Source organism: Oscarella lobularis, chromosome 19 (genome assembly GCF_947507565.1).
Source record: "Oscarella lobularis chromosome 19, ooOscLobu1.1, whole genome shotgun sequence".
Lineage (NCBI taxonomy): Eukaryota > Metazoa > Porifera > Homoscleromorpha > Homosclerophorida > Oscarellidae > Oscarella > Oscarella lobularis.
The window spans coordinates 2,022,902-2,049,465 of record NC_089193.1 but is presented as its reverse complement, the minus strand read 5'-3'; the positions used below and the strand labels follow the sequence as shown (position 1 = coordinate 2,049,465).

General features: G+C 44.4%; 10 protein-coding genes and 1 long non-coding RNA gene across 13 annotated transcripts; 3 read left to right on the top strand and 8 right to left on the bottom strand.

Moving 5' to 3' along the window:
* Window positions 1-66: 66 nt before the first annotated feature.
* LOC136198574 (26S proteasome non-ATPase regulatory subunit 2-like) lies at window positions 67-4,226 on the bottom strand. The gene is made up of 21 exons (XM_065988561.1): window positions 4,112-4,226; window positions 4,002-4,058; window positions 3,786-3,950; window positions 3,614-3,735; window positions 3,304-3,558; window positions 2,933-3,091; window positions 2,733-2,877; window positions 2,620-2,680; window positions 2,431-2,574; window positions 2,276-2,382; window positions 2,102-2,229; window positions 1,805-2,055; window positions 1,640-1,741; window positions 1,488-1,586; window positions 1,299-1,444; window positions 929-1,097; window positions 782-876; window positions 594-720; window positions 426-544; window positions 257-371; window positions 67-211 (listed from the first exon to the last, which is right to left on the bottom strand). Exons 1-21 carry the CDS (start codon window positions 4,205-4,207, stop codon window positions 144-146), a joined length of 2,730 nt encoding a protein of 909 aa, XP_065844633.1. The 5' UTR covers window positions 4,208-4,226; the 3' UTR covers window positions 67-143.
* Window positions 4,227-6,891: 2,665 nt separating this feature from the next.
* LOC136198361 (RNA-binding protein 28-like) lies at window positions 6,892-9,403 on the bottom strand. The gene has a single exon (XM_065988284.1). The coding sequence runs from the start codon at window positions 9,378-9,380 to the stop codon at window positions 6,936-6,938; it is 2,445 nt and encodes an 814-aa protein (XP_065844356.1). The 5' UTR covers window positions 9,381-9,403; the 3' UTR covers window positions 6,892-6,935.
* A 122-nt stretch (window positions 9,404-9,525) lies between these two features.
* LOC136198818 (uncharacterized) lies at window positions 9,526-11,735 on the bottom strand. 3 transcript variants are annotated; one of them, XR_010672874.1, is made up of 11 exons: window positions 11,022-11,735; window positions 10,857-10,961; window positions 10,721-10,806; window positions 10,599-10,667; window positions 10,461-10,542; window positions 10,304-10,407; window positions 10,166-10,248; window positions 10,030-10,114; window positions 9,869-9,980; window positions 9,698-9,810; window positions 9,526-9,634 (listed from the first exon to the last, which is right to left on the bottom strand). It is a non-coding gene; the product is annotated as an uncharacterized lncRNA (long non-coding RNA). The 3 variants fall into 3 exon arrangements; XR_010672876.1 differs by having other exon boundaries at window positions 9,698-9,825; window positions 9,874-9,980; XR_010672875.1 differs by having other exon boundaries at window positions 9,874-9,980.
* Window positions 11,736-11,779: 44 nt separating this feature from the next.
* LOC136198285 (uncharacterized) lies at window positions 11,780-12,947 on the bottom strand. Its single transcript, XM_065988202.1, has 7 exons — window positions 12,726-12,947; window positions 12,595-12,667; window positions 12,474-12,540; window positions 12,329-12,414; window positions 12,201-12,268; window positions 12,085-12,142; window positions 11,780-12,035 (listed from the first exon to the last, which is right to left on the bottom strand). Exons 1-7 carry the CDS (start codon window positions 12,917-12,919, stop codon window positions 12,006-12,008), a joined length of 576 nt encoding a protein of 191 aa, XP_065844274.1. The 5' UTR covers window positions 12,920-12,947; the 3' UTR covers window positions 11,780-12,005.
* Window positions 12,948-13,048: 101 nt separating this feature from the next.
* Window positions 13,049-19,183, top strand: LOC136198283 (probable helicase with zinc finger domain). The gene is made up of 21 exons (XM_065988200.1): window positions 13,049-14,341; window positions 14,390-14,500; window positions 14,554-14,730; window positions 14,781-14,944; window positions 14,991-15,141; window positions 15,199-15,269; window positions 15,326-15,463; window positions 15,508-15,627; window positions 15,678-15,915; window positions 15,967-16,132; window positions 16,181-16,274; window positions 16,326-16,692; window positions 16,744-16,926; window positions 16,977-17,090; window positions 17,151-17,282; window positions 17,346-17,590; window positions 17,654-17,778; window positions 17,832-17,931; window positions 17,980-18,425; window positions 18,480-18,541; window positions 18,595-19,183. Exons 1-21 carry the CDS (start codon window positions 13,157-13,159, stop codon window positions 19,018-19,020), a joined length of 4,815 nt encoding a protein of 1,604 aa, XP_065844272.1. The 5' UTR covers window positions 13,049-13,156; the 3' UTR covers window positions 19,021-19,183.
* A 47-nt stretch (window positions 19,184-19,230) lies between these two features.
* On the bottom strand, window positions 19,231-20,025 carry LOC136198284 (ras-related protein RabF1-like). Its single transcript, XM_065988201.1, has 2 exons — window positions 19,597-20,025; window positions 19,231-19,534 (listed from the first exon to the last, which is right to left on the bottom strand). The coding sequence occupies exons 1-2, from the start codon at window positions 20,002-20,004 to the stop codon at window positions 19,298-19,300; spliced, it is 645 nt and encodes a 214-aa protein (XP_065844273.1). The 5' UTR covers window positions 20,005-20,025; the 3' UTR covers window positions 19,231-19,297.
* Window positions 20,026-20,116: 91 nt separating this feature from the next.
* LOC136198664 (uncharacterized) lies at window positions 20,117-21,095 on the bottom strand. Its single transcript, XM_065988668.1, has 3 exons — window positions 21,057-21,095; window positions 20,424-20,918; window positions 20,117-20,370 (listed from the first exon to the last, which is right to left on the bottom strand). Exons 1-3 carry the CDS (start codon window positions 21,093-21,095, stop codon window positions 20,155-20,157), a joined length of 750 nt encoding a protein of 249 aa, XP_065844740.1. The 3' UTR covers window positions 20,117-20,154.
* Window positions 21,019-22,168, top strand: LOC136198399 (large ribosomal subunit protein eL13-like). Its single transcript, XM_065988336.1, has 4 exons — window positions 21,019-21,099; window positions 21,162-21,421; window positions 21,482-21,655; window positions 21,889-22,168. Exons 2-4 carry the CDS (start codon window positions 21,176-21,178, stop codon window positions 22,102-22,104), a joined length of 636 nt encoding a protein of 211 aa, XP_065844408.1. The 5' UTR covers window positions 21,019-21,099; window positions 21,162-21,175; the 3' UTR covers window positions 22,105-22,168.
* Window positions 21,920-23,096, bottom strand: LOC136198398 (uncharacterized). The gene is made up of 3 exons (XM_065988335.1): window positions 22,955-23,096; window positions 22,575-22,909; window positions 21,920-22,528 (listed from the first exon to the last, which is right to left on the bottom strand). Exons 1-3 carry the CDS (start codon window positions 23,060-23,062, stop codon window positions 22,261-22,263), a joined length of 711 nt encoding a protein of 236 aa, XP_065844407.1. The 5' UTR covers window positions 23,063-23,096; the 3' UTR covers window positions 21,920-22,260.
* Window positions 23,097-23,156: 60 nt separating this feature from the next.
* Window positions 23,157-24,628, top strand: LOC136198277 (BTB/POZ domain-containing protein 9-like). Its single transcript, XM_065988195.1, has one exon. It carries the CDS (start codon window positions 23,161-23,163, stop codon window positions 24,490-24,492), a length of 1,332 nt encoding a protein of 443 aa, XP_065844267.1. The 5' UTR covers window positions 23,157-23,160; the 3' UTR covers window positions 24,493-24,628.
* Window positions 24,615-25,950, bottom strand: LOC136198279 (ubiquitin thioesterase otulin-like). The gene is given in 6 exon segments (XM_065988196.1): window positions 24,615-24,843; window positions 24,893-25,048; window positions 25,050-25,169; window positions 25,223-25,354; window positions 25,408-25,554; window positions 25,609-25,950. Coding segments are annotated over 6 exon segments (930 nt in total). The 5' UTR covers window positions 25,786-25,950; the 3' UTR covers window positions 24,615-24,645.
* Between the last annotated feature and the right edge of the window lie 614 nt (window positions 25,951-26,564).

Below are 26,564 nucleotides of genomic sequence, written 5' to 3'. Positions count from 1 at the left end.
AAACCCCCAATACAAACCATGGTTATTCATTGTGAATATCCATGGTTTGTGCGGTCGCCATAGAAATTCACCGAAAAACAACCGATCTAAGGCTACACCAACCTTTGAATTTTTTACTGTACTAAAAGCGTCTCTCCTTCTAATCAGTCATCAGTCTCCTCTACTTTTCTCAGAACGACGAATCCTTCCATGACAGGCGTCAGAGAAACGTCTACACGGAAACTACAATACCCTTACTGTATGAACATAGACTCACATTCATCTGTAGCCAATTCGGCGCGTTCCCCATAGCCTAAAAGTACGGGAGTCGTATGCGTTTGAAACCCAGTAATCGTCTTCGGTTTTCCAGCTTGACCAACAACGTCTACAGCCTAAAAAACGAGACCCCCCAACTAAGACAGATGATTCTAAACGAATCCCCTCACCTGGCCAACGCGGACGTTGACGGGAAGAGGATTGAGCTCCTCGTCGAGAGTAACGAGCATCCTAGGCTGAATAGCGGGAGTAAGGAAGTAGAGAACGTAATGAAACCGCCCAAGCAAACCTAAATAACTATGTATTTATATCTATAAATGAGTCTCGTCTTTTTTTACAATGTTTGACGTCCAAGCAGGAGACGAGAACAGAGAGGAGACCGCCTAGAGCGACGGGGGAGAGTAGCGCTCGATCGGCGCGATATGGATTCAATGTTAGCGTTCCCTTTCCCGCGTGAACCAAACCCTTGACGCAAAATCAATCAATTGAATGGTTCCTATTGGGGGGCCCTCCTCTCTATTTTTACCTGAGCCACGCGCGTCACAAACAAACTATTCGCGTCTTTGTGATAATACATTGCCAATTGTCGCAGCATTCCAGCCAAACGCGCGTTATTCGTTCCTTAGAAACAAAGACTCCCTACACATTTATGACGTCATACGTTCTAGATTACCTCCGCCGACTATTCCCATTGCAAAAATGGCATTATGAGCCACTTCGGCGTCAGTATCATGAGACAATTTGCTCAACGTATCAAGGACGGATAGCTGAGGATTGGAGGCGGAAAGGAGGCCCACAGCGAGAGGAACGGCGCGACGTATGACCGGCTCTCCGTAGTGCAACTAAACGGTGCCCCGTTTTACCCCCAAATCAACTCTATCTAAAGCCCCATTCACACTACTAGCGACGCAACGTAACGTACCGGTAATCTCTTGATTGGTTGCTTACCTTTGTGACGTCACTCTCTCTCCTTGACCATATTTGGATACGTTACGTTACGGCGCTTGTGTGAAAGAGACTATCTAAGCTTTGCCCCTACTTACTAGATGAGCAAACGATCGCATTGCCATTTGACTACCCACTTCTTCGCCCATTCCTATCAAGGCAATTCCCAGGACAGCAACGGCTTGATGGCTAGCGTCAACGATGGCCTTTTCGCTTTCTTTCTCAGCCCCAGAAGGCTTTTGACCTAAAAAAATAATAGAAGATAAACTCTGAAGTGATTGGCTCACTTTCGGCCTTGTCTTTCTCCTTCTCCTTCTCCTTTTCCGTCTCGTAATGCTCACTACAAATATGCAGCAGATTCTGAACCTTCAAAACATTCCCAGTCCCTAAATCAACGAAAAAAAATAAAAAAACGACAACTTTTTGTAAAAAAACGAACCAGCATAAGCGCAGACTTCAACCAAAACCCCAGCCATTTTACCAAGAGGCTCAGCCACAACGCCAAGAGCAACTAAAGTCGCTTCCACCGCGTCCTGTTTCCCTAATAAAAAAAACAGGACTCTCCCCCCCCCCCAAAGGAGACGTCATTTTTCGTCGATTTTACCCAAGTAGGTGAGCCCCAGTCCCAAGGCAAGAAACTTAGCGAAAGGATCCTTGAGTTCTTTCTCTGTTTTGTCCATCATCGCGTGTAAAATGGACTCGGTCACGTGGGAATTGCACGTGCTAATCGCTATGAGCCCCAAGGAAACGGCAGCCATTCCTATGCACTGCATACTCGCCTTCTCATCGCTCAAAAGAGGCAAAAGCAACTCAATAATATCATCACGTGCAGATCCAGCATAAGCCAAGCCAAGTCTACATCAAAATTAGTCAATTCTTAAAGATTTTTTGATTTACTGACCCCATAATTGCTCCTATTCTCAAAAGCATGTCTTTGTGAGTGACGTATTCGGAGAGAATTGCTAGAGCCGGGTCACATTCGTTCTTTACGCCACTATTCACTATTCCACAAGCCAATAGAGCCCCAGCCTAGAGACAATAAGACGATTCTACTTGATTTTATGTCTAGGTTTACTTTGACTGCTTCATCAGTGGAATAAAGATATTTATCTATTTCTGATAGGCCAGAATCAACGTCCCAAAGGAGAACAAGTCCAAGGGAAGCCGTGGCACTCAGCATTCCTTACGAAAAGCTTTCAAAAAACAAAAAAAACTTTCTTCTTCTCTCACCTTCGTCTTTGTTCTTATATATCCATTTGCTTTCGGGTTCTGAGAGCAATTTGTCCTTACCAAAGGCGCAATTCAGAAATCCGTTTACGAAAGACGAGGCTAAATTCTGTTTGGCAGAATCCACATTAGAACCATAAGAATGCCCTGTAAAAAAATTAAAAATAATTAATCAATATTAATTCTATTTACTTTGTGGCTCAAGATGACTCTTATAAATGTCTTCAGGAATTTTAGGTTCCATGATATCCAGCTACAACACACAATGACGTCAAAAAATTTTATAAAATAATTAAAATATCTACCTCTCTCGCAAGAGACAAAAAACTATTATTCAGATGAACATTTTGCATGATTTCCGTCAAATCTTCCGCATTTTCCATATCCGGGTCCAATTCCAGACAAATCTGCTGTCTTCCTAAAATATAGGCAAGTTGCTTCTGAACAGAACTAAGAAATCAATAAATTCCATATATAATCTATGACGTCACGTATTTATATCTACCTGTCTTTGCATGTGGTGAATATTTCCTGAACTAAATCCATGTCGTTGAGTCGGATAGCCAATAGGAGAGCTTCGGAGGACCGATCGAATTTTTGATATAATTTCAAAGCCGTTTTGAGTAGAATCGAGTCCTCAGGCTCAGGAACATAACTAACACAGCTAAAAAATAAAAAATTAAATCACGTGATTATTTAATCATTTTAATTATTTAATTATTTATCACGTAATTATTTCATCATTTATCATTTAATTATGTAATCACTTATCACGCGGTTATTTAATAAAATCACGTAATTATTTGATCATTTATCCGTAATTATTTAATCATTTATCCCGTTATTTAATCATTTATCACGTGATTATGTAATCACCTTGTTAGATACAAACAGACTCTGGGATAAGAAGCTTGATCAACGTGTTCTTCGAGGAGTTGTAGATGTTCGATTTCCATGAGAAGGTCACATGCTTCCGCTTCGGCATTGTGAGCCATGTTATAAGGAATTATTTCCTTAACTAAATCAATAAGATCTGAAACCGTGAACGTCTCTTCGACGTCCATATCCGTCTCATCAGCTTCCACGGAAAATCTCTCCGAATATTCCTGACCAATTTCGCCAGCCAAATGCCTTGGACCCCCAGATTAAATAAATAAATAAATAAATAGTATTTTATTATCTCTACCTGACGTATTCGTGTCCCCAACTTTCTAAAGCCTCTTTAGATCCCTTTAGCCTGTAGTTTAGACATTCCCTGCCTTCTGTATTTACCATGGCCAAGACGGAGATGACGTCAGCCAAAAATCGCTACCGTACAATAGACTAATAGGGGGTTTTTCTATGTATCTTCTTTGTACTCGATTTTCGCTGTCTGGCCACGCGTTGAAGATTGTTTTCAGCGTGGGATAGTGTTCGCGAAGGAATTTCATTGGTTTTGGCACCGATGTCATGGTGCTGGTTGATGAACGGATTTGCGTACGGAGGCTTTCGAGTGCGGGGCGATAAAGATCCGCGTTTGCCTCCTTTTCAGCCATTTCTCACTTCTTACTTGGTTCTTTATGGTTCGAGCTTACCTGTAGTCTTTCGACGAGCATTGTTAGTTCGTCTTTTAGCTGCTGGTCTTCTTCCGACTATCGAATTTGTGATGGTTCCCCCGAAAGGAGCCCACTAGTCGCGTGGTTACCAATTCGACTTCTTGGTCGTCTTCGGGTTTGGTTTCGTCGGTTTTCTTCGGCTCTTCTTCCGTAGCGGGCTTCGAAACGTCGCCTTCTTTCCCCATCGCGAAGGTTGACCCAATGACCACGTGACGTGACGTAGATTCATTCAAACCATCTATCAGAGACAAGTCCGCTGCTGAAGAAAAAACCAAACGTTTGCTTGAGATTTCTCTCAGTGTTGCAAATACAACAGTACAAAAACAAGAAAGGACACTGAGAAACTCTACTGTATGAATCAATCAGTCAATCAATAAATAAAGTCATAAATTCTTCTGTATAACTTCAAATAGATTTTGAACGTCACCTTCGGTAAACGACAGCGAAGCTGGCTTTTTTTAACCTTTTGGTGGAACTACCACCCAGCTGAGTGAACTAAACACAAGACTACAGTCTATATCGATGACTCTTGGGTGAGAAAGGCGGTTTCTCTTCGTCACGAGTCGTGAGATGACTTCGCCGTATATGTCTTCTTTCCACCCTATCTCTTGAAGACGAGATGCAACGCAGTTGCAGGCAGTCTTGAAGGCGGTACGACTGACGCTGGGATAAATGCTGTTGATTTTGTCAAAGTTCTCTTCCCTGAAATCTTCAAGGGTCATGTGAACTTTGGCACTCGTCGACGGGAGAAATTCATCTTGTAGTGATTTTTCAAATTGCACGATCATCTGGCTGGCTTTGACGACCTCGTTATCCGCAGTCAGGCAATCGATCTGCGACTGCATCGTCGCCAATTTTTCATTAGTTTTCCTTTCGTATTCGTCTCGCTGCCTTCGATCTTCGTCTCGCTGCGTTTGCATTTTTTCCAGTGCCAGCTGAATCGCTTCAAGTGCCGAGTCGCTTGGGCTGTGCTTCGCTGGGCTCCGCTTCGCTGGGCTCCGCTTCGCTGGGCTCCGCTTCGTCTTCTTCTTCTGCTTCGGTTTCGCTCGTGGGCTCGCTTGTTTCGATCGCTCTTTCGGTTCGGCGTCGTTCCGCTTCGTCAGATCGCCCTCTTCGTGTTGCGACATCCGCATGACGCTGAAGCGGCCCATGTCTAGTGCAAGCGGTTCAGCGAGGGACATTGTGGGGCGTACAAAATAGATCGACGACAAAATAGATCAGTTGATATATACAGGTAAAATATGGGCGTAGTTACGTCCAGTCACGTCACTTTGGATTACTCAACTTTGCACTCTGCCAAAGTGTGATATTGATCTATTTTGTTGGCGATCTATTATGTCGTCCTGTATACAAGCCGACAAAATAGATCAATGACAAAATAGATCAATCAAAATCATATACAGTGTAAAACTTTCTCCGCTGAATTCTTACGTAGTCATACTTAGCTACGTACCACTAGACTTGTTGGCAGGTATTAGTAGACAGACGGAGGCACGCAGTAGTCATTTGCTGTCACTGCCTCAATCTGTATGTCTCTTTATCTCGGCCTCTTAGTGTGACTGTCTGCCTCTGTTTGTCAATATCTATGTGCACGTTCAGTGGTATCAAATAATTGTCATGATCAGATGAAGATTTAAATGATTTTGATTGATCTATTTTGTCGTTGATCTATTTTGTCCGCTTGTACAGGACGACATAATAGATCGCGGACAAAATAGAACAATATCACACTTTGGAAGGGTGCAAGGTTGCGCCATCCAAAGTGACATGACTACGCCCATATTTTCCTTGTATATATCAACTGATCTATTTTGTCGTCGATCTATTTTGTACGCCCCACAGACATTGTTCGAGCAGTTCCAGCCATGGCGAAGGATTGAGTGTGCGCACTAAGTGCTGAAGTGCGCTAGGCCATGGCTAGGCTCGTCTCCAGTTATCCGGGCGGCTCTTACTGCGTTAGCGGCCTGGATGGCCCGGATGTACATAGTTGTGGCGCATCATTTTTTAAAAAACAAAAATTATGCGCAAAAATTATCGCGAATCATTATTTGTTTGTTTTAATGATATGAGATAGTTGTTGTGCGTGAGGAAGTAAGATTTTCTACTACTGGTGAGGAAGTAAGATTTAAAAAATCACTAGCGATTGATTTTTCGTTTGGTTTGGATCAAATTGAGAAGGATCACGCCCCGCAACAAATGAACGTGATCAAAGCAAAAATTCACGTCCAAAAAAAAATTTAGGGCGACGAAACAGGCGACGAGGCCCAGCAACAGGCGAACATGATCAGAAAGATAATTCACGTTCAACAACGATTGAACACGAATGATCGGATAGAAATTTAACGCTCCGCAAAAAATGAACGCGATTGGAACGAAATTTCACAAAAAAAACAAAAAATTGAGGCCCCGCAACATTCGAGGCCCAGCAACAGGCGATCATGATCAGAAAGAAAATTCACGTTCAACAACGATTGAACACGAATGATCGGATACAAATTTAACGCTCCGCAAAAAATGAACGCGATCGGAACGAAATTTTACACCAAACAAGAACAAAAAAATTGAGGGGCCCGGCAACAAGCAAAGTCAGTCAACAAGCAAACACGATCAGAAGGAAAATTCACGTTCAACAACGATTGAACACGAATGATCGCTTTAAAATTTCACGCCTCGCAACAAATGAACGTGATTTTAACGAAAATTCACGCCACACAAAAACAAAAAAATTAGAGGCCACGCAACAAGCAAAGTCAGTCAACAAGCAAACACGATCAGAAGGAAAATTCACGTAAGGTGGTTAGGGTTAGATTTTCTACTAATGGTGAGGAGGCAAGATTTCCTACACTAAGATACGTGCTCGTCATAGATATCTATGCTCAAACCACATGGCTCAATCGCTTATTTAACGAAAAATCACTCAAACCATCTAGATCGGTCCATATGTTCAAGCCTGCTCTTATGTTTCTCTACTATTTCACTAAACGACTTCTCGCCCTTCGTTTCCTTGACACTTTTTCGACTTTTCACAGTCATTTTTCTACCAATAGCCTTGTGCTTTCCTCTTGCACCCAATTTCCCAGCTACTACACCTCCCTTGAGATTCTTTGCCCTGCCTTCTCCCCCTTGCATCTTTTTCAGAGAAACTTTTACTGTAGAAGATGATACAACTTCCTCTTCTGGCTTGCTCTTCTTTGCAGCGGATTTCATCACTTTTCTAGGAACCCTTTTCCTCTTCTTTTCGCCCTCTACTTTCTCTCGCCTATAGCGCTTTAATCGTTGCTCCCTAGCCTCTAAAATCTTCCTATTCTCCAAAGCAAAGTCGACAATCAAGCGCCGTTCCGAACCAAATAACTCTAGATTATTATTCGTCGCTCTTAGCGCTTTCAAAGCGGGTTCATGCTCGCGAAATTGCACGAACCCGTACCCACGCGATCTCCCAAGCCCGCTCCGATCCACGCGCTCCTCACTACGCATAATTTTCACCTGAATAATATGAGATTTCGCTACACCGCCCACTTTGGCAAAGACCTCCTTCAATTTCGTCTCGTCGATATTTAGAGGAAGATTTCGAACGCAGAGTCGCGTTTTTGATACGAAAACGTCGGGATTTTTCAATTTCGCCTTCTTTTCTGCTTCCGCTTTCAATCTCTTCTTCATATCCGGTTTAGGTATGTCCTTAGCCAATGCAGAACTCGGAGTTATAAGTCCTTCGCGAGCCAAATACAAATTCCTCTTGTCGCGTTCCTTTCCTTCGGATTTATCCCGCGATTCAATCTCTTTTGCTTCGGATTGAGTCACAGCTTTCGTCACAGTAAGCAAACGCGTCTCCATGGTGATCTCAGAAGCCTCTAAACACGCTCTAACCCCATTTTCAGTTCGAAATTGAACAAATCCCGTCCCAATACACCGTTCCGTGTCTAACCCCATCATAAGACGACAATAACGCACGTCCCCGTACTTGCAAAAGACTTCCCTAACGGAATCATAAGTGGAATTGTAGGGCAAGCCTCTAATAAAGACCGTGCGGCCTTGGGAAGCGTCATCTCGGTCAAAACGCTTTGGAGGAGGCCCCGCTTCTTCCTCCTCTTCTTCCTCGCTTTTTTCTTCGTCTTTCTGACTCTCCAGCTGCTCCAAACCATCGCGATACTTCGTTTTAGGTATGGCCCAATCTACTGCTATAATCCTGCCTTTGATTTTGACTCCATTCGTTGCTTGGAGAGCTTTTGCTGCGTCGAAATAGGAGCCATATTGAATAAATGCACAACCGAGTCTTTTCCCACTTCCCCCTTTCATCAACGGGATGCTCACATCAAGGACACTTCCGTGTTTCTCAAATTCCTGTCGAAGTTCGTCTTCTTCGCATTGAAACGAGAGATTTCTCACGATAAGTCGCGATTTTTTTAGGGTTGCCTTGGAGATTTCCTTGCCTTCGCGTGTCTGAAGTGTAGCTGAGAGTTCTCCACCATCGAAGGAAACCCCGTCGAATAATTTGACTCCTTTTCGAGCCAATTTGTGCGTCGCGAATTTTACGTAGGCCACGTGACTTTGGCACTCGATTTCGACGAATTTGATCAATTTTTCGAGTTGTTTAGTCAGTTTTATTCGATCAATCGACGATGAAAAACCCGTTACTACGACTGTTTTACTTGCATCGGCGCTAGGCTTCTCTTTCTTGTGTTTTTTCGGCTCCGGGCTCTCCTCCTCCTTTTCTTCTTCGTGTGACCTTTTTCTTGGCTTCTTTGCTGCTATTGTTACGTCCAATGGCCTCCCTTGTAGACTGAATTTTTCTTCTACGACGTTTTTCGCGTGTTCGCGATCGACGAACGTCACATAGCCGAATCCTCGACATTTCGTCGCGTGGCTTTTGTCTTTTACGACGAAGGCTTTCGTAATGTCACCGGACGATCGAAATAAGTCGCCCAGATTGTCGTCTGTAGCCGCAAAAGGAAGATTTCGTACGAAGACAGTTCGACCGGCCATTATGTTACTGCTGTATAGCGCGCTACGATGATCATTGAGCCACGTGAGAACGTTGGACCAATCAGGCGCTCGTAGAATTCGAGCCCTAACACGTGCAGATTTGCACGCGCGCTGCACTGTACATTTTGTACAAAAAAGTGAAATAAAAAAAAGGCCTCGCGTTGCCAGGCCCTTCTCCCTCACCGGGGGGAGAGGGCCAGGCAACGCGAGGCCAAATAAAAATAGCATAAAAATGCCATGAGAAATAGAGATGACAGGATAGATAAGAATAAACAGATCTTTCATAGCGTGCGCAGTGTAAAGGGCTTCGCAGTACGGAGTGGCATAGACAGAACTTTGTTGATGTAAAGACTGGCATGGACTGGCATGGACTGGCATGGACTGGCATGGACTGGCATGGACTGGCATGGACTGGCATGGACAGGATTTTGGAGGAGTAAACAGAGCATGTGCTGAATGGAAAAGCCCTCCCTCCCTCTCCCTGTTCCTTTTCTTTATTTCCCAACCCTCCCCTTTCCCCTTTATTTCCCCACCCCACATGCAATGAAATTACCACGTAAAAAACACAGTTTAATTACTAAATAAGCATGCAATCTTCATCTTTTTCATCTTCATCACTTCTCTTCTTGTCCCTAAAGCAAAAAAAGAGAGAACTTACATTAGCACTACTAGAGAAGTGAAAATAAATTAAATACCTTTAAGTCTGCTGGTGTAGAAATTTGATTCACTCGTGTTCCAACCTTCGATCATCTTCAATCCAGCCAGACACTCCAAAAAGCAGGGCATTTCCCTTTCTTGTATCTCGTCTCTAAAACAAAGAATGCTAAGACAAATTCTCAACTGCGATATAACAAATAAAAGTGTACCTTACCTTCTTCAGTGAAGGTCGCCTTGCAAACGTGCAGTCGAATTGATTGCGTGATTCATTGCGGCACTGAGCAATTGTAGAAGATAGTCCAAGTCTGTTTTCTTTGGTTTCTAAAAAATAAAATGCTTACAAAAATTTGAGTATCAATAATTTAATTACCTCTTCTTCAGGGCGTGTTTCCGCAGAAATTTGATCCTAAGGCATTGGCTTTGCAAAAGAGATCCTTTCATCCTCTTTTCTGCATCTAGAACAAATCTCCTTAATTAAAAAATTAATAAATTGCCGAGTTGAATACCTTTCATGAGTGGTGAGCAGGCGTAGAACTCTAGGATCCAAACATTCCAAAGCCACACGTAATCTCTTCCTCATTTCTTGCCTCTGAAACAAAAAAGGCTGAAAACAATGCACATCAACACTAAGACAAATCAAATACCTTTCCTCCTTCAGTGGCAGTCATCTTTCAAACAGATGACTAGTTGAATTGATTGGTATCTAGATAGATGCACTGAAAATGTTCCAAGTCCTTTTCTTTTGTCTCTAAAATAGAATGCTTACAAAGATTTTGGGTTTCTATAATTATTAGAGTGTACCTCTTTTCTTCGGGACGTGTTGACACAGAAGATCTTAAAGCATTGACTTTGTAATGCATCCTCTCTTTCCTCTTTTCTGCATCTAGAACAAAATTCCTTTAATTAATTAAAAAATTAATAAATTTCCGAGTTGAATACCTTTCATGAGTGGTGGGCGTAGAATTTTTAATTAGTTAAATCCAGAATCCAGACGTGTTTCCCTTGCCTCTAAAAACAAAAAAGTTAAAAACAATGCATTTCACGCCAGACAACACAAATACCTTCTCCTCCTTCAGTGGCAGTCATCTTTCAAACTACTTGCAGTTGAATTGATTGGTAGAAAATATTCCAAGTCGTTTTCTTTCGTCTGTGAAATACAATGCTTACAAAGAATTTGGATTTCTATAATTAAAACACCTCTTTCTTTCGGGGCGTGTTTGAATACCGTTTCCATGAGTGGAGAACGAGCATAGAACTTCAACAAATAATAGAGTAGGGCATCGACTGTTTCCGTGTCTGTACCTGCGCAATACAAGATTTTGTAAAAGCAAAGAAATTCATTTAATTAAACTCAAAGCATACTTGAATATTCCCTGGAGCATTGAGCCACTAAAGCAACGCAAGACAATCCTCTTCACCCTCTTCAAATAAGTCAAAGACAGAACCTGAAGATCATCAAACAGAATTACTCAAAAAATACAATTTTCTGTTTATTGCTACACTATTTTCCTAGCTAAAGTACCTTACAATCCATTGACCTAAAACAGAACAATTAATTAAAAAATAACCTAGAGTACCTCCAAATCCATTGACCTAGATAATTAATCCTATATTCTAAAAAATCAACCTAAAGTACCTCAAAATCCATTGACCTAAAGTTCAATTAATTAAATAAGCCTACATTCTATCAACCTAGAGTACCTCCAAATCCATTGACCTAAATAGTTATCCTATAATCTAAAAATCAACCTAGAATACCTCCAAATCCATTGACCTAGATAATTATCCTATATTCTAAATCAACCTAGAGTACCTCAGAATCCATTGAAATGGTCTAAAGTGGCGGCTGCCAGCTAAGCACGTTAGGGAAGGAGCTACAACTTATCTACTTTTGGGAACCATCCTACCTACTGACAGCCGCCCTAACCCTAATGCATGGCGGTCTACGGAGCCCCGCATGAACGTAATGCTTTGTCTATCGTAGTTGCAAAGCGGCATGATGCATTGGATGGTCATTACATTAAGCTTTTTGTTGTCCCCATCTAGGCCCTCTTACATGCACACAATACAAGCTTTTTGCTGAGATGCCACTGCCCCACTTCAAACCCTCCCTCCCACCCCCTAGGTCGCTGTCAGTGTACATGTTCCGTCTGGCTCAAAGAGGGAACAGTGGCAAAACGTGCAATCCGCTTGGGTGCAGTAAGAGGACTCTCTGCCCTTATGAGCGCGCCTACTCCACACGGGGCCCAAGGGAAGTACCAACCTGGATCTTCTGCCTCGTCGGTAGTGTCAGGCCATCTTTGCTATGGCCGGCCTCCATCGGTGTCGTCATTGCCGGTGTCGTCATCATGTCGTCGTCATCGTCGTCGTAACAGTCTAAAAGGCAATAATTAATTAATTAATTAATTAATTAATTAATATTTACCTTCATCAAGGCGCGACACGCGTCCAAGAATGTAGAAGTTGGCCATACATTCTCGTAGCTAAGGTGACGTAAAAGTTCATTAGATTAATTAATTAATCAAATAACTTTTACGTCACCTTCCGGGCATGACGTCACGTATGGGCCCGCTGACGTCGGCGCCGCGTCGACAGCTGTTCTCGATCACCTGAAACAAGAGACGGTATTAATTAGGTAACGAGCGATCGATGACTTGCGCGCGGCTTACGTTTCGCGATGATGGGCGAAGGAGACAATCCGCCTCTTGCGCGGCGGCGGAGAAGAAGTGAGAGCGCCCTTCGCTTTTGGCTTTTTCTAAAAGAAAGAAGATCGATCGCGGTGCGAAACGGAATTCGCGCGGATGTTCGGCTTACCGGCGAGCGGAGGCGCCGCGCGCTGCGCTCTCGGTGTCGCACGCCATCGCGCGCCAAGGCGTGCAATCTGGAAAAAAAAGTTTCGATCGCTCGATGGCGAAAAAACGTCGCGATTGCTTACCGGCGTGCCGATCGCGTGTTGCCGGCTTCGTTCCTCTGGAGCGCAACCCTTCGCGAAGGATTGCGGGGATTTCCTGCGGAAATAGACGAGTTTTTCTCTCATGAATGAGATTATCGGCGGATCGCGCTTACCGGAAGGCGCCGTAATCCCCGCCTTTATGATTTCTTGAAGGCTCGCCGCGAGGCGAAGCCTTTCTCGGCCGCTCCAGGGAAACGATGAACGAAAAACGCGATCGGGGCAGAACGTGCGGCTGCCTCGAAGGAAAGTTCGGCCGAGAATGACTGAAATTCAGAATGCCGGCAAAGTCACGCGCTCGATGACTCATGCTTCCGTTAGATTGGCGCCTAAAAAACCTGCCAAAACCTGTTGTGAATCTCCTACGTCACTCATATACGGGAAAAACAAACTTCGTAGATGTATTTATCAACAACGGAAAAGGTTATGTTTTCTTATACGCACGCGCTAAAAAGAACACGTGATTCTTTACTTCGTTTTTCCGCCTTATATTCGCCCCAAACAACGTCAATTCGATCGCTAGGCGACCGAAGTGAACGCGGCAACGATGCCCGAAGTGAAAGAAGCGTGTCGCGTGTGCTGGAACGCATCGAATCACAAGCGAAAGCCCCAAGTGACGTCAATCGATCAAACATACGACGACAAGAAGAAGCGCTCGCGTTCCTGCAAGGTGTGCAAGCACGTATGGAACCCAGTAACGGTCGTCGAAGGCGCCGGCGGACGTTGGGTGAGCATTCGCCCTCGTCCGCCCGTTCCACGACGCGAATACGAACTCTGCAACACGTGGCGCGCGGGACGCTGCGTAAAAGGCGCTCTCTGCTCGTTCGCTCACAGTCAAGAAGAACTCGACGTCTGGAACGAAGAAATCGCCGCCGCCACAGCCGCCGAAACGACGACCACGCCTCCACAACAACCCGTCATCGCAAAATCATCGAATAATATCAATACGAAAACGGGACGATCGGGAAGTCCCGGAGGTCGAACGCACCCGCCAAATCCGCTTCCCTCCGGCGGTGAGTATCGCATGTGTATGCACATCCAAGGCTCGGGGGCGTGTCCATTCGGAGCCTCTTGCCACTACGCGCATTCCATCGACGAACTCGAAATGTGGAATTCAACTGGATCTTCATCCTCACCCCCACCACAACCAGCGGCGGCACAACCGTCGTCATCGTTGCCATCGCAACGCGTTTCCCGGATAGAGAACGAGGTAGAAGTGAAACCGAAAGCGGGTATGAGAAAGAGGCCCCCCTTGCCCTATACGAACGTGTATAAGATGTGCATGCACGTGGAGAAGGGCAATCGGTGTATGTTTGGCAACGGGTGCATATTTGCACATAGCCCGGATGAACTCCAAGAATGGAATGCCCAATTGAAACAAGCCGCAAAACAGGCGAAAATGACGTCACGAGGAGACGTCCCCGCCCCCCCTGGAGCAGCAGAGCCAACGTCCAATTTATCCGCCGCTAAAGTGATAGGGGAGAGTCGTTCTTCAGGGGGGTCCACTTCCATACGCGTTGATTCCGAGGCGTTTCCGCCGCTTTTGCCGGATTCTGATAGCGTTGAATCGATTTCCTTGACGACAGCAACGTCCATAGCAACGTCGTCGTCAAGGGCTGTTGATTCGGGGGTAGAGGGGGCTGCCATGGAAGCCGAAAGCTTGACAGACGATCCTCCCTTTGTTGGGCAAGTCAGAGAAGAGTTAGCGAATTCTGGAATTAAAATTGAACAGGTAAATATAGAGTTCTTTGTACTACGTACGGGATTTTTGTTTGTGTAGCTAATCGAGGATAAAAATGGAGTGGAAATAACGGAATTTAATAATCGACCACTCAGCGTTGTGTGGAACAGTGAAGATCCTATAGAATGGAATCTTCACGTGAAAGCGGATGTAGGGAGGACAAAAGAAAAAGCCCGGATAAAAATATTTTTTAATTTTTATAGAGTCTTCAAAGTCTTTCTTACGTTGTCCTTCTTGATGCGCGTTTTCCCGAGTTCCGGTTCAACGGCGTAGAACTGTCAACGTCCGGGAAAACGCCAAAACAAATTCTCCAAAATTGCAACCTCATGGGAATTTCTCTAATGAAAAAAATCAATACAAAAGACTCAGTCAACGTCAAAGTAATCTCTTTAATTAATTAATTAATATATTGACGTTTATATTATTTGAGATCATTTTCCGTCCAACTTCCGGTTTCTTCACCCAAACTGTCGTCTTCAAATTTGACGGATTTTTTATTGGCCGTATTTTGGCTGTGAAAATGGGCGAGAGTACCTTGCTACAATCTCTCCCCACTGCAGAAGCAACTGTAGCCGCTCCCGATCTATCAAGCAGGTAAAGAAACGCACCTAGCCTATAGAAATATGAGAAAAATCATTAGGAGTCTATTTTGGGAGAGCGCGTACGAAATAATTCATTTCTCGCGAGAAAACGTAGACCTTACGTCACTTCCTAATTACGAATTACCCGAAGACGTTGAGAATAACTTAAGAAGTAGCGCTTTTGACGACATGGACCCGCTACTAACCATGGTAAGAAAGGGGGACCCCCTTCCCTATAGGAAGAGATAGATAGAGAACTTTGGCTAGGAAAACTATAAGGAGAGAATGCACCAGTTGCTTTATATAGAAGAATATCAACGTCGCATGGATTTTAGTCGGTAAATTCATCGAAAATATTCCACGTGACGCACGTAGAGGTCTCTTTGTTGCTAAGATACGATTTCTATGACCACGAAATTCACTTCAAGTCGAAAATCGACGATTTCAGTGGAATTGACGTAGCAATTGAAGGCGAAATATTCATAGAGCTCAAACTAAACGAATTACTAATAGAAAGTTCATCATCAATAAGGTAAGAAATATAAATATATATATATTAGCACGCGAATTAATTAGAGTCAATGATCGAGCACTGGTACGCCCCATTGGGGAGTCACGTGCCTTCGAGTGCATCGTATTCAAAGTAATGCGCGAAAAAATCGTTCTACGAGTCAAAATAGAAGTCCAGGAGGCCACGTACGTCATAATTATATATCCCCCAATAGAGGTTAAGTATCCGGGTTTAGTTTATCGCGTCAAAATAAGGCTGATATTCGATTCACGTTGAATCGGAATCCCTTTCAATGCATGCATCACGGAATCGACGTCATAAATCTCGACGTCATTTTTCCGCGCGAGAAAAACGCTCCCATACCCGATCCCGTCGAACTAACGCGCGCAATGGCGGCAATCGATCGCGAATTAAACGAAAATCAGCGACTCGCTGTCAAGAGCATACTACACCCGAACCCGTGCTACAAAAAGGTCGCAAAACGAATACAATACACGTGCATTTATGGGGAAAATTCGCCTTAGATTCCCTCATTGATTTGTGGTCCTTTTGGGACGGGTAAAACTCGCACGATGCGCGAGGCTCTTTGTCTCCTACTCGCCTTTTACCCCACGAGTCGCATCCTCATTTGCACGCACTCAAACAGCGCCGCAGATCTCTACGTCGACGCCATACATTCGCTATGGAAAGGCAAGCAAATCGCCTACACTAGCTAAGACTAAACAACGTCTCTATTAGATAAATTCAACGGGGATATCGCCCCTCTAGTGCGCTTCTATTATAAGGAGAGACGATCCGAGACAATTAGTCCTACAGTTCGCCAATACACACGGTAATAATCACTATATTTATATAAGGAATCAAAGGATGGGTCCCCTCTTAGTTTTGACACTCCTTCAGCGTCTGATCTCTCGCGCTATCGAGTTGTGATCAGCACTCTAGTGACGTCGTACAGCGTAGCGAGTTCCCTACCACGGGGATTCTTCTCTCATATCTTTATTGATGAAGCGGCTCAGGCTATGGAAGCGGAAGCGCTTATTCCTCTCATGACAGCGTCAATTGAAACGAAAATCGTTCTAGCGGGCGATCACATGCAACTTGAAGCGCCCGTCCAATCAGATTTAGCGCGAAAATTCAATCTCCAACGCTCCTTATTAGAGAGACTCTACGATTCGCAAATTTATAAGGAAACGGTTCCGGGGAAAACCTGTTGCACGAATTTAATTCAAAATTATCGTTCCGTACCAGAGGTAGAGCAGAAATTAAAATAATTTTATTTTGGGGGATATTTTTTCCTATAGATTATTGAATTGGCTTCGAGTCTATTTTATAACAACGAGCTCCAAGCGCAACGACAGTCATTTTTTCCCATGTCTAGTCCCCTCGCTCCACTCCGATTCGTCGGAGTCAAGGGAACGGAAGGACAAGACGAAGATTCGCCGTCATATTTTAACGATTTCGAAGCAGCAGAAGTAGCCAATCAGGCAAGAGAAAATAATAAAATAGACCATATAAACATAGGGGGTCATATTAGGTCGAAGATTTGGTTCAAAGTGGGATTGATCCCACGGAAATATGCGCCCTTACTCCCTACATGAAACAGGTTCAACGCATACGTCATATTCTGCGAAAGAAACGATACGGGAAAGTGGGTAGCGGGCCTATTTTTTTCCACGTGCTTCCCTTTATGTGTCCCTCCCTCCCTAAGGTCCACGTGCTTCGTATTGAAAATGTCCAGGGGTACGAATACCGGGCCCTCATTCTTTCCACTGTGCGAACGTGTACGGAAGTCCCTGAAGACATAGGCCACGAATCTCTCGGCTTTTTAAGCAATCCTAAAGTAAAAATAAGTTTTAGTGTAGGGACTTTTATCGCGAGTATTTATTTATTTATTTATTCCTAGTTGTTTAATACTGCCGTGACGCGCGCTAAGGATTTTCTAGTCGTTGTTGGGGATCCCTATACGCTGGCTTCGGTTGGAGAAAATCGAGGCTGTTGGATCGAGTTCATTGGTCGATGTCGGCAAATGAAAAGTTTCATTTTCCGCGATAATGATGAATTTGAGCGGAAGCTCGAAGCCTCGATACAAACGAGACATTTAGCCCAAATGGCAACATCATCACCATCCCCAATTCAAACAGTAACAAAGTAAAAAAAATTAGAATAAGATTCCGTATAAAAAAATTAAAAAAATATATGTACTTATGTTAGAGTGACTCCACAGACGTTGGAGAATTTTCGACGGGCTTCGTCTCGCGCTAGAAATAACGTATTGACCCAATACCTATTTCCTTTGGTGAAACAGAAAAACGAACGACTAGCTCATCCCATAACAGGTTCATTTCTAAATTGACTTGACGTATACAGACCTAGATATCGAATTTTATAGGGAAATTGCTTGAATTGGATCTGGAAGAGATCTTTCACTTGCTAACCGTCCCAGCGGCGCTAACTCAACGCGTTCATCAAATAGCAAGAGAGCTAAAAAAGTGAGAAAAACGCACGCGATTCCCCTATGAAAACCCAATGTCTCGCAGCCCTCAAACGGCGCCTCAATCAACGCGATTTCCTTCAGCGGCGTCCCCGCGACCTCAGCCGTCTCCTCCGGCCGTCGTCGCCGTCGTCGCACCCCCCGCCGCCGCCTCGCCGTCCGCGCAACCTCCCCAAGTCGCTCCCCAGCCGGAAAAGAGCATCACGTCTCACGTAAACGTTCGCAATCAAACCGTTCTCTTTCTCCTTCAACTCCAACTCGACTGTCTCAACGAACACGAACGCCAACTCAACGCGGAAGTCCAACGCGTTCGCCCGCTTTCTCCATTCTCCACGTCCACTCTGGAGACTCTTCTACAACAGCAACTCCATCTGCTACAACAGCAAAAAGCAGCCGTTCAAAAACAGTATCACCTCTATAAGGGATACGTCAATGAGTTGAAGGTAAAACAGGAAAGTATGCAGCAACCGTACCCAAGAACTCAAGCTCCATGTAAAGGAATACTCCCCCCTTATAATATTTATATTAGATATTGATTATTTGTAGTTACTACGTCGGTTTCGTCGTCTCCGCTCGCGCCACAATCTCCTGGACGCTCAGCATTCCCAGTAATACAAATACAAACCCTTAGGGACCTTTATTCAATGCAAACGCGATCTAGATACCGAATCTTGGCACAAGCATAGGCAAACAACGCTCCCAGGCTTCGCCATCAACGTCGACTATCCAACGTCCGCCTCCGCCGTCTCCTCAACTGCCGCCGCCTCCGCCTCAGCCGTCCCCTCAACCGATAATCGCAAACTCGCCTCATCGACCCTTTTTTCCACCTAATGTTGCCCCTAACTACGCTACCATGAGCCCTCAGTTTCGTATGAGTCACCCAGGAGCCATAGGCAGTGGACGCCAATCAGCAATGGCTATAAATCAAGCGTACGGTCCCTTTGCTTATCCAGGCCAAACAGCGCCTGTCGTAAACGGACCTATAGGGTCTAATGTTCAGCATTTTATTAATCATGACCCTGATGTTATGTACGGTGGGGGTGGGAGCGGCAGTGACGACGTGTTTGCGCCGCTTGGGCGACGGTAACTTTGTGTTCGTGTTTTTATATTCGGTTTCTTGGAAATTTGGCCGAATTTTGTCGAAACAGGAGTCGTGTTGTGAACGTTTTTTGTTATTAGAACGAGCGTGCGAGAGCTGAACAGTAGATTTGTGTTCATTAAAATAATAATAAATCGTAATCATATTTTTATTATGGGTATTAGAGTCAGGACGTTTACTCCCTCCCTGCACCCCACGTTCTCATTTGCACATTTATTTGCATATAAGTGAGGCCCTTGTGTTAAAAAAACAAAAAGGATATGTGCTAGGCAGTTCTACAGCATTTCCTGCGACTCTTCTCGTTCTTCACTTCGTGTGGAACGATGACAGGCTCTGGTTGTGGCGGCCAAGGATCCGCATTGATAACCCTGGCGATTTTCTCAAACGCTTCTCTAACACCGTCCCCAGTTTTACACGAAACACTAAAGAACCAATCCTCCCTGATGTATTCGCGATCCGTATTAATCGTTCGAATGAAATCGTCCACCTTTTCCTGGTTCACCTAAATCGAAAGTACTCATCACGTGCCTAGCACCTACGACATAAGGACGAACCAAAACGTACTTTTATTCTAAGGTCGTTCTTATTTCCTACGAGGAAATAGTGAGCGTTTAGAGTAGCCGAATTTTTTGCCATTTCAAACCAATCGCTCATATACTCAAAAGTCCCTGCCTGGTTCACATCGTAGACCAATACGACCGCTGACGTACCGTGATAGTAACTCGGTCCCAAACCGAATTTTTTCTCGCGACTCGCCGTGTCGTGAATACGAAGAGTAACCGCCGTTTCACCCTCGCGATACTCCCAATCATACTGATCTTCCCCGCCGACAGTTACCGTAGTTTCGCCGCTAAACGTGCCGTCTTTCAGACGACGAAAGATGGACGTTTTCCCCACGCCCGATTCCCCAAGTAGAATGACTTTGGCGCTGCGATTACCGCGGCGGCCTTCCCATTGACGTAGACCGGTCATGAACAGATTAACGAAATGAGGAAAACAAGGAGTGGGACGCGCATTGTGGGGCTCTCCCCCCCGTCAGTACTCACCGCAAACGTCACGCGTACGTGCACATTAGGAGCCCAAGACAATAATTTTTTATTTTTCTTTACATAACAAAATTTTCTAACAGCAAGAGGATTTTTTATTTTCGGAATTTTCTGTCGTTGCAATTATTTTCGCGCCTCTTACTCTTGTAGACCTCGGTTCTCGATTTATAACGGACCCTATCGTTCTAAATGCCTTTTCAACACCTTCGTTTGTTTTACACGAAACTAGAAATGAATTTTCACTGATGACGCCAATAGATTCGGCAACCGATTCAATATCGCTATCTCTAACCTAAAAATAAACTAAATAATCGAAGTTCTAAGCTATTTTCTATTATACGGCACCTTTCTACGTAAATCGGTTTTGTTTCCAATCAAAAACACGTGCGCGTCTTCCGGTGCACGTGAGTTAGCCCGTTCCGCCCACTCAGTTAGGGACAACAGCGAATTAACATCGTCTACGGCGTAAACGAAGACGATTGCGCTCGCAGAGTTGTAGTAGCCTGCAGTTAAGGTCACGCGCTTCTCCATTCCGCCCGTGTCTTCGATTCGGAGCATTACGGCAGTATTTCCTTCGCGATATTCCCAATCCATTTGATCGCGGCCAGCTGTTACTGTACTACGCTCCGAAAAGGTACCGTCGTACATGCGCCGAAATATTGACGTCTTTCCGACGCCTGGATCGCCGATAAGGATTACTTTGGACCCTCGTTTCCCGTAGTTGAGAGCCGCCAGTGTTGTGAGTATTGTGGGTGGGGCTAATAGAATTGTTACGACGCCTCTTCGAGACACATTACGGCGCTCTCTTTCGGTTGAGTTTTTATGTGAGGATTGAGCAAGCTAGCTTTATTAACTTGAGAAAAAATCTCCTGTACATTAGAAGACTCGGTCCGGTAAAAATCTAGAGGCAGAAAAAGCTGCCGTAACAATTGCTCACGTGTTCGAGGAACGAGCGAACTGCGCGTGCGTCTAGTCGGCCATCATCGTGTGCGTCTCTCGTATTTTATCCCGTCGCATCTCGGTAATCGTTCGCGTCGCCGATCGTTCAGTACGACCAAAAGCAACCTAAAACGTCTCTCTAAGATCTACCGTCTCAAATGGCGCCGAGAGGCAACAACATAATCCAAAACAACCACTTCCACAAACACTGGCAGCGCTACGTGAAAACCACTTTCGACCAGCCGGGCCGCAAGAAGCGTCGTCGCCTCGCTCGCCAAGAAAAAGCGAAACGAATCGCTCCACGCCCCGTAGCGGGCCCAGTTCGTCCAACAGTCCGTTGCCCAACATTCCGCTATAACACGAAAACGAGAACGGGACGCGGCTTCACTCTCGAAGAAATCAAAGTAGGAAATCAGAATCGTTCGACTCTCAAACGGGGCCCCAATCAAGGATCTCTCCCCTAGGCAGCTGGATTGACCCCGAAATTCGCGCAAACAGTCGGAATCGCCGTCGATCATCGGCGTCGCAACAAGTCGACCGAATCGCTGCAGATGAACGTGCAGCGCTTGAAGGAATACATGAGCAAGTTGATCGTTTTCCCACGAAAGGCGAACAAACCGAAGAAAGGCGATAGCGACGTAAGTTACGGCATTCCTCTTGAAGCCACGTCTTCTCCGTACCCCAAAGGGGGTCTCCTTATTCCATTTCTACCATTCAGTATCCATACATGTAGTTATAATGTTTCTTTCCTCTCCTGCATCATTCTTTCATGGAAGAAATCTCGTTTCATTTTTGCGCATGCTCGCCTGCTTGTTCTGCGCATGTTCATTGTTATGGCAACAACCTTTTTATTCTTTTTACTTCTTTCCAGGCTGAAGAGTTGAAATTGGCCCGGCAATTGGTCGGTCCACTCTTCCCCAAGGCTTACCCTGTTGATCCTCCCAAAGCAAGAGTCATTACTGATGAGGAAAAGAAAGTTAGCGTATTTCAGTCAATGCGCATTGCGCGCGCTAACGCTCGGCTTGTCGGCATTCGCGCCGTGCGAGCAAAGAAAGCCGAGGAGGCAGATTTAATGAAAAAGAAGTAGACAAACAGGAGTTGCGATTTTGTAACGTGGAACGATCAATCTAATAAACCACCTGTTGTGACTATCCCCACACACCGCGGTCGCCTAGGAAACGAGCAAAACTTTCCAGTATAGCAAATATCAATCCATTTATATCAATCCAATTAGTGACTGTTTTTAAATGCTGGGTTCTTCATACGGATTGTAGTGTTGCTTGTACGGTCTTCGTATTGGCTTCAGTGACGTGTACTCCGAACCTCGGCGTTTTGGGGATGACGTAGAAAAGTTTGCGTAAGGCTGAGCTTTTTCTCTTGACAGCAACGCCGTGTATTCCGAATTCGCTCGTCTCCACGTAGTAGGAACCGTCTGAAACGGCTCCTGATACACAGTGTCCTCCGATTGCCCAGTTGTGGCTTTCACGACCTTCTCCGGCTCAGCATACTCGCTAAAAGACTCACTCAAGAAACGTCAATAGGCACAGACCACTATACCTGCTCGTTACAACGGGCTGATCATAAACTGCCTCCTTCGTTGCACTGCCAGAGTCGCGTGGGCCGTTTCTCTGGTCCCCTATGAATTTTCTCAAGAGCCTCACCCAGTTATCGAGTTCCGGTTTCCATTTGCTCTTCAGAACGTGAACTATGTCGCTGCAAACGATGTAGAGCCTGTCGTTCTTTTCGTAGGCGGTGTTGATCGAGTAGAGCGGTATGCAGCCTTTGGCGTCGAGTTCCGTTTGCATCACGCTTTCATGTTTATAGTATTCTATTCTTGTCTGCGACTTTATAGTTGGGTGTCGCTTGAAGACAAACCACCTCTCTTTTCCTGCCTATTTCAACTCAGGAGTTTGATTGACAGGGGCACTGGCACTTACTTGTTTGCGATAGACCTTCAGTAGGGCTTTTGAAGCCGCAGGAGAGGACGATTCAGGGTTTGCTTCTGGATTACAGAATGTTAGATATCCACTGCAAATAGATTCCATGTCGACTTTCGCTAAAACGAAATATCAATGAATTTTCACTCGTTGAAGCTAAAGCGCGCTTCGTGACCTTTCACTTTCAATTATCACTTCAGTTTCAAATGGCCAAATCTCTTTCGTTTGACTGCTCTGCGACGTTTGCGAGCGCCCACGAAGACCTATTTAAGACACGATTCCATTCTGACGTAACGTTCTTGCTTGGACCCCAAAAAGTGCCATCGTCTGCTCATCGACTGATTCTTGCGATGCACAGTGACGTTATGGATCGAATGCTTTATGGCAGCATGCTAGAAGGAAAGAAAAGTAAAATTGAATTGCCCAAAGCTGACGAGGTGGCGTTTGAAGCGCTGCTGCGATATTTTTATACAGGCAAGACCGAAATCGATCCGAATAAAATTACCGAATTGGTGAAACTGTGTGATTATTATAACGTGGCTTCTCTGAAAGAAAAATGCTCGCGGTGGCTGCAGAGCAATCTCAATCCTGACAATGTCGGCCTTTATATGGACTTTGCTAAACTTTATGATGATAAACTCCACCGACTATGCCACATTATTGCCGCAATAGAAGCATCCAAGGTGCTGGGCAGCAAAGCATTTGCAAAGTTTCTTTCTGGTGAGCAGGCTCTTTCTATTTTGCGGAGTAACGACCTACAAATAGACGAGTATGAAGTTTTTGAGGCTGTTTCTCGCTGGGCTGAACACCACAGGGATAGTTCGTACGTCAAAAAGCTCATAGAAAACGTACGCTTTGGACTCATTCCATCAGCCTATCTTGTTGACCGTGTGCAAGAGAGTGGTTTAGTTGATAGCAAAGTTATTCTTTCTGCTCTTACTCATCAGCATCACCCGAAGAATTCTGTGCTTCAGCTTCCTTCTCCGCTTTTTGCCAGGAAGCGACAGATCCTTCTTGCTTTTGATCAAAGTCTTAAAAAGGGCTGCTCTGTGTCTGAAGGAAAAGCCTATTTGTTCAGTGCTGCTGCTTTGGTCGGCATTTCACGGAAGAATGTACAAACGTTCCTGGGTATCAGAAACTGTAAAATTCAATTTAGTGTTCGCAATTTTAGCTATCGCCATGAGCTGTATTACAGCACTGGGACGCTCTCCGTTTACTTTAAACCTGAGAGTAAGAGTGCGTCCGACTTTCGATTTTGCTGCCAAACTCGTGGAAATGTTGGAAGTAACGTGTCTGTTTATGTTTCCAGACAAACACTGGGTTCCTATAGTTGTTCTTCACAATTTTCCTTCCTTGTATCTGCTTCAGGAAATGAAACAATTGACCTTGAATTTCCTGACTTTTCTCTCACTGTGAAGGGTGAAGACTATGGCTGTCCTAAAAAATTGCTTTCTGAAAGAGGAGATCTCTATCTTGAATTGACAGATATTGACGAATCAGCATCCATAGAATGCAGTGTTAGATACTTTGCCAACTAAGAAAAGCTTTCTTCAGTAGTGACTTTTTCTGAACAACATTCTTTGTCATGTTCGTGGCAAGCCTAAATGTGAGCTGACGATTTTTTGCTATTACATTTCTATTTTGTGATAACAGGTATTTCGCACAAAGACTAAAACAGCACTAACTAATTATTACACAATCGTCTCTTCATTGCCTTCCGTGGTTAATATATTATAGTGACGATCATCTTCAGCCACTAGAGCCAGATTCGGACAGTCCTCATACAAATCATCAGGATACAAAGTAACAAAGTCCTCTTTGCCAAACTGAGAAGGCCTTATTACCTTAATAGTTGCCTGCAACGAAAAACCAAGCAAAAACATCTCAACCTAAAGCAAATATTAATCACGCAATGATACATAGTAGCTATAAAAATACCTGTTCCAGTCCCCCAGTATCACCTACAACGTTGAGATGATTTTTCATGAACGCTTCCGGATTTGGTGAAGTGTCTCTGGCAAATAGTGCCTGTGCCCATAAAGCAGCATCTTCATTGCGCTGTATATTAGCATAGAGCTCAACAGCGGCTTTTAGCCAGGAATTTGATTGATTCCATAAGACTAAAAGTGATCTGCCAATTTTTGTCATCATTGAAAAGCGCCACAACGTAATCAAGTCGTTCCTTGTAGTGTTTTCTTCTAACGCATTCTCCAGCCTAAAAATAAAGAACATATATTTGAGAAGAAGTAGATTATTATTTATCTTTACCCTAAAGCTAAGAACTTGAAGGCAATCAATCAACATAGTTATGACTTCTGCTTCAGCTGGATGCAAACGTTTCGCAAAACTCCATTTAGTAAGCCAGTGACAGTGAAATTCTCTCTTGAAATCTTCCACCAGCTAAGGACAGTAACGTATCTTTTATAAAATTCGTTCACTTTGAATTTATTTACTGTTTTGTAGGGAAGAGCCTCCCACATTCTGACCATTGGAGTTCCGTTTGTGAGGGCTTGGAAAAGAGACGCTCGTATAGCGCAATAGTTATCTCCACGGATTCGTCTCAACGTGTCAAATCCGTAGCTTTTGATTTCACTATATCCCTATGAAGAGCAGGAACGTAAGTCAAAATTCTACGTTTATTTCTAAGGCTATACATTGAGCACTGCTCTAGCCTTTGACGTGTTTCCTTTCCACTCCCGTTTAGCGTAAGTTTCTATGTCAAAACGGTCACTGACGCCAAGATCTTTCTCTTTCTCGTGGATTGGACATCTCTTTGCTGGATTTTCTATAACCTTTTCTTTATAAGAATCTGGCCCAAGTGCTCTATCCATCGCTCCGGGGATGCTTTCTCCACCACGATCATTAATCCTTGGTTCCTCTTTTCCTGGCGAAAAGGCCTTGAGAGCAACATACTTGGCCGAACGGAGCGCCTGGCCAATCCATCCCCGCCACTTTACAGGAGACTCCTCTTTATCTCCTCGTCATGCTTAAACGAAATTCTAGACCGAAATACAGTAGTGTAGCTAGAATAGTTCTCACGTATAAGATCCGCTGGGCGTCATTCTGGCGCTACCCGACGCCGATATTGCACCTCGTGTTTGCTGACACTGGGACCCAAATCTACTGTAGGGTTCATGTCGCTTTCGGATTCCTTGTAGCTTTTGCTGTCTTCTCCGCGACCGTCATAGACTTGAATATCAATTTTTTCATCAGATTTCCCGAAAGAGCTATCTGTTTCGCTGGAAATTTTTCATTATGCAGCCTTTGGCGTCGAGTTCCGTTTGCATCACGCTTTCATGTTTATAGTATTCTATTCTTGTCTGCGACTTTATAGTTGGGTGTCGCTTGAAGACAAACCACCTTTCTTTCCCTGCCTATTTCAACTCAGGAGTTTGATTGACAGGGGCAATGGCACTAACCTGTTTGCGATAGACCTTCAGTAGGGCTTTTGAAGCCGCACGAGAGGACGATTCGGGGTTTGGTTCTGGATTGCAGAATGTTAGATATCCACTGCAGATAGATTCCATGTCGAATTTCGCTAAAACGAAATATCAATGAATTTTCACAGCGTTAGCTAAAGCACGCGCTTCGTGAACTTTCACTTTCAATT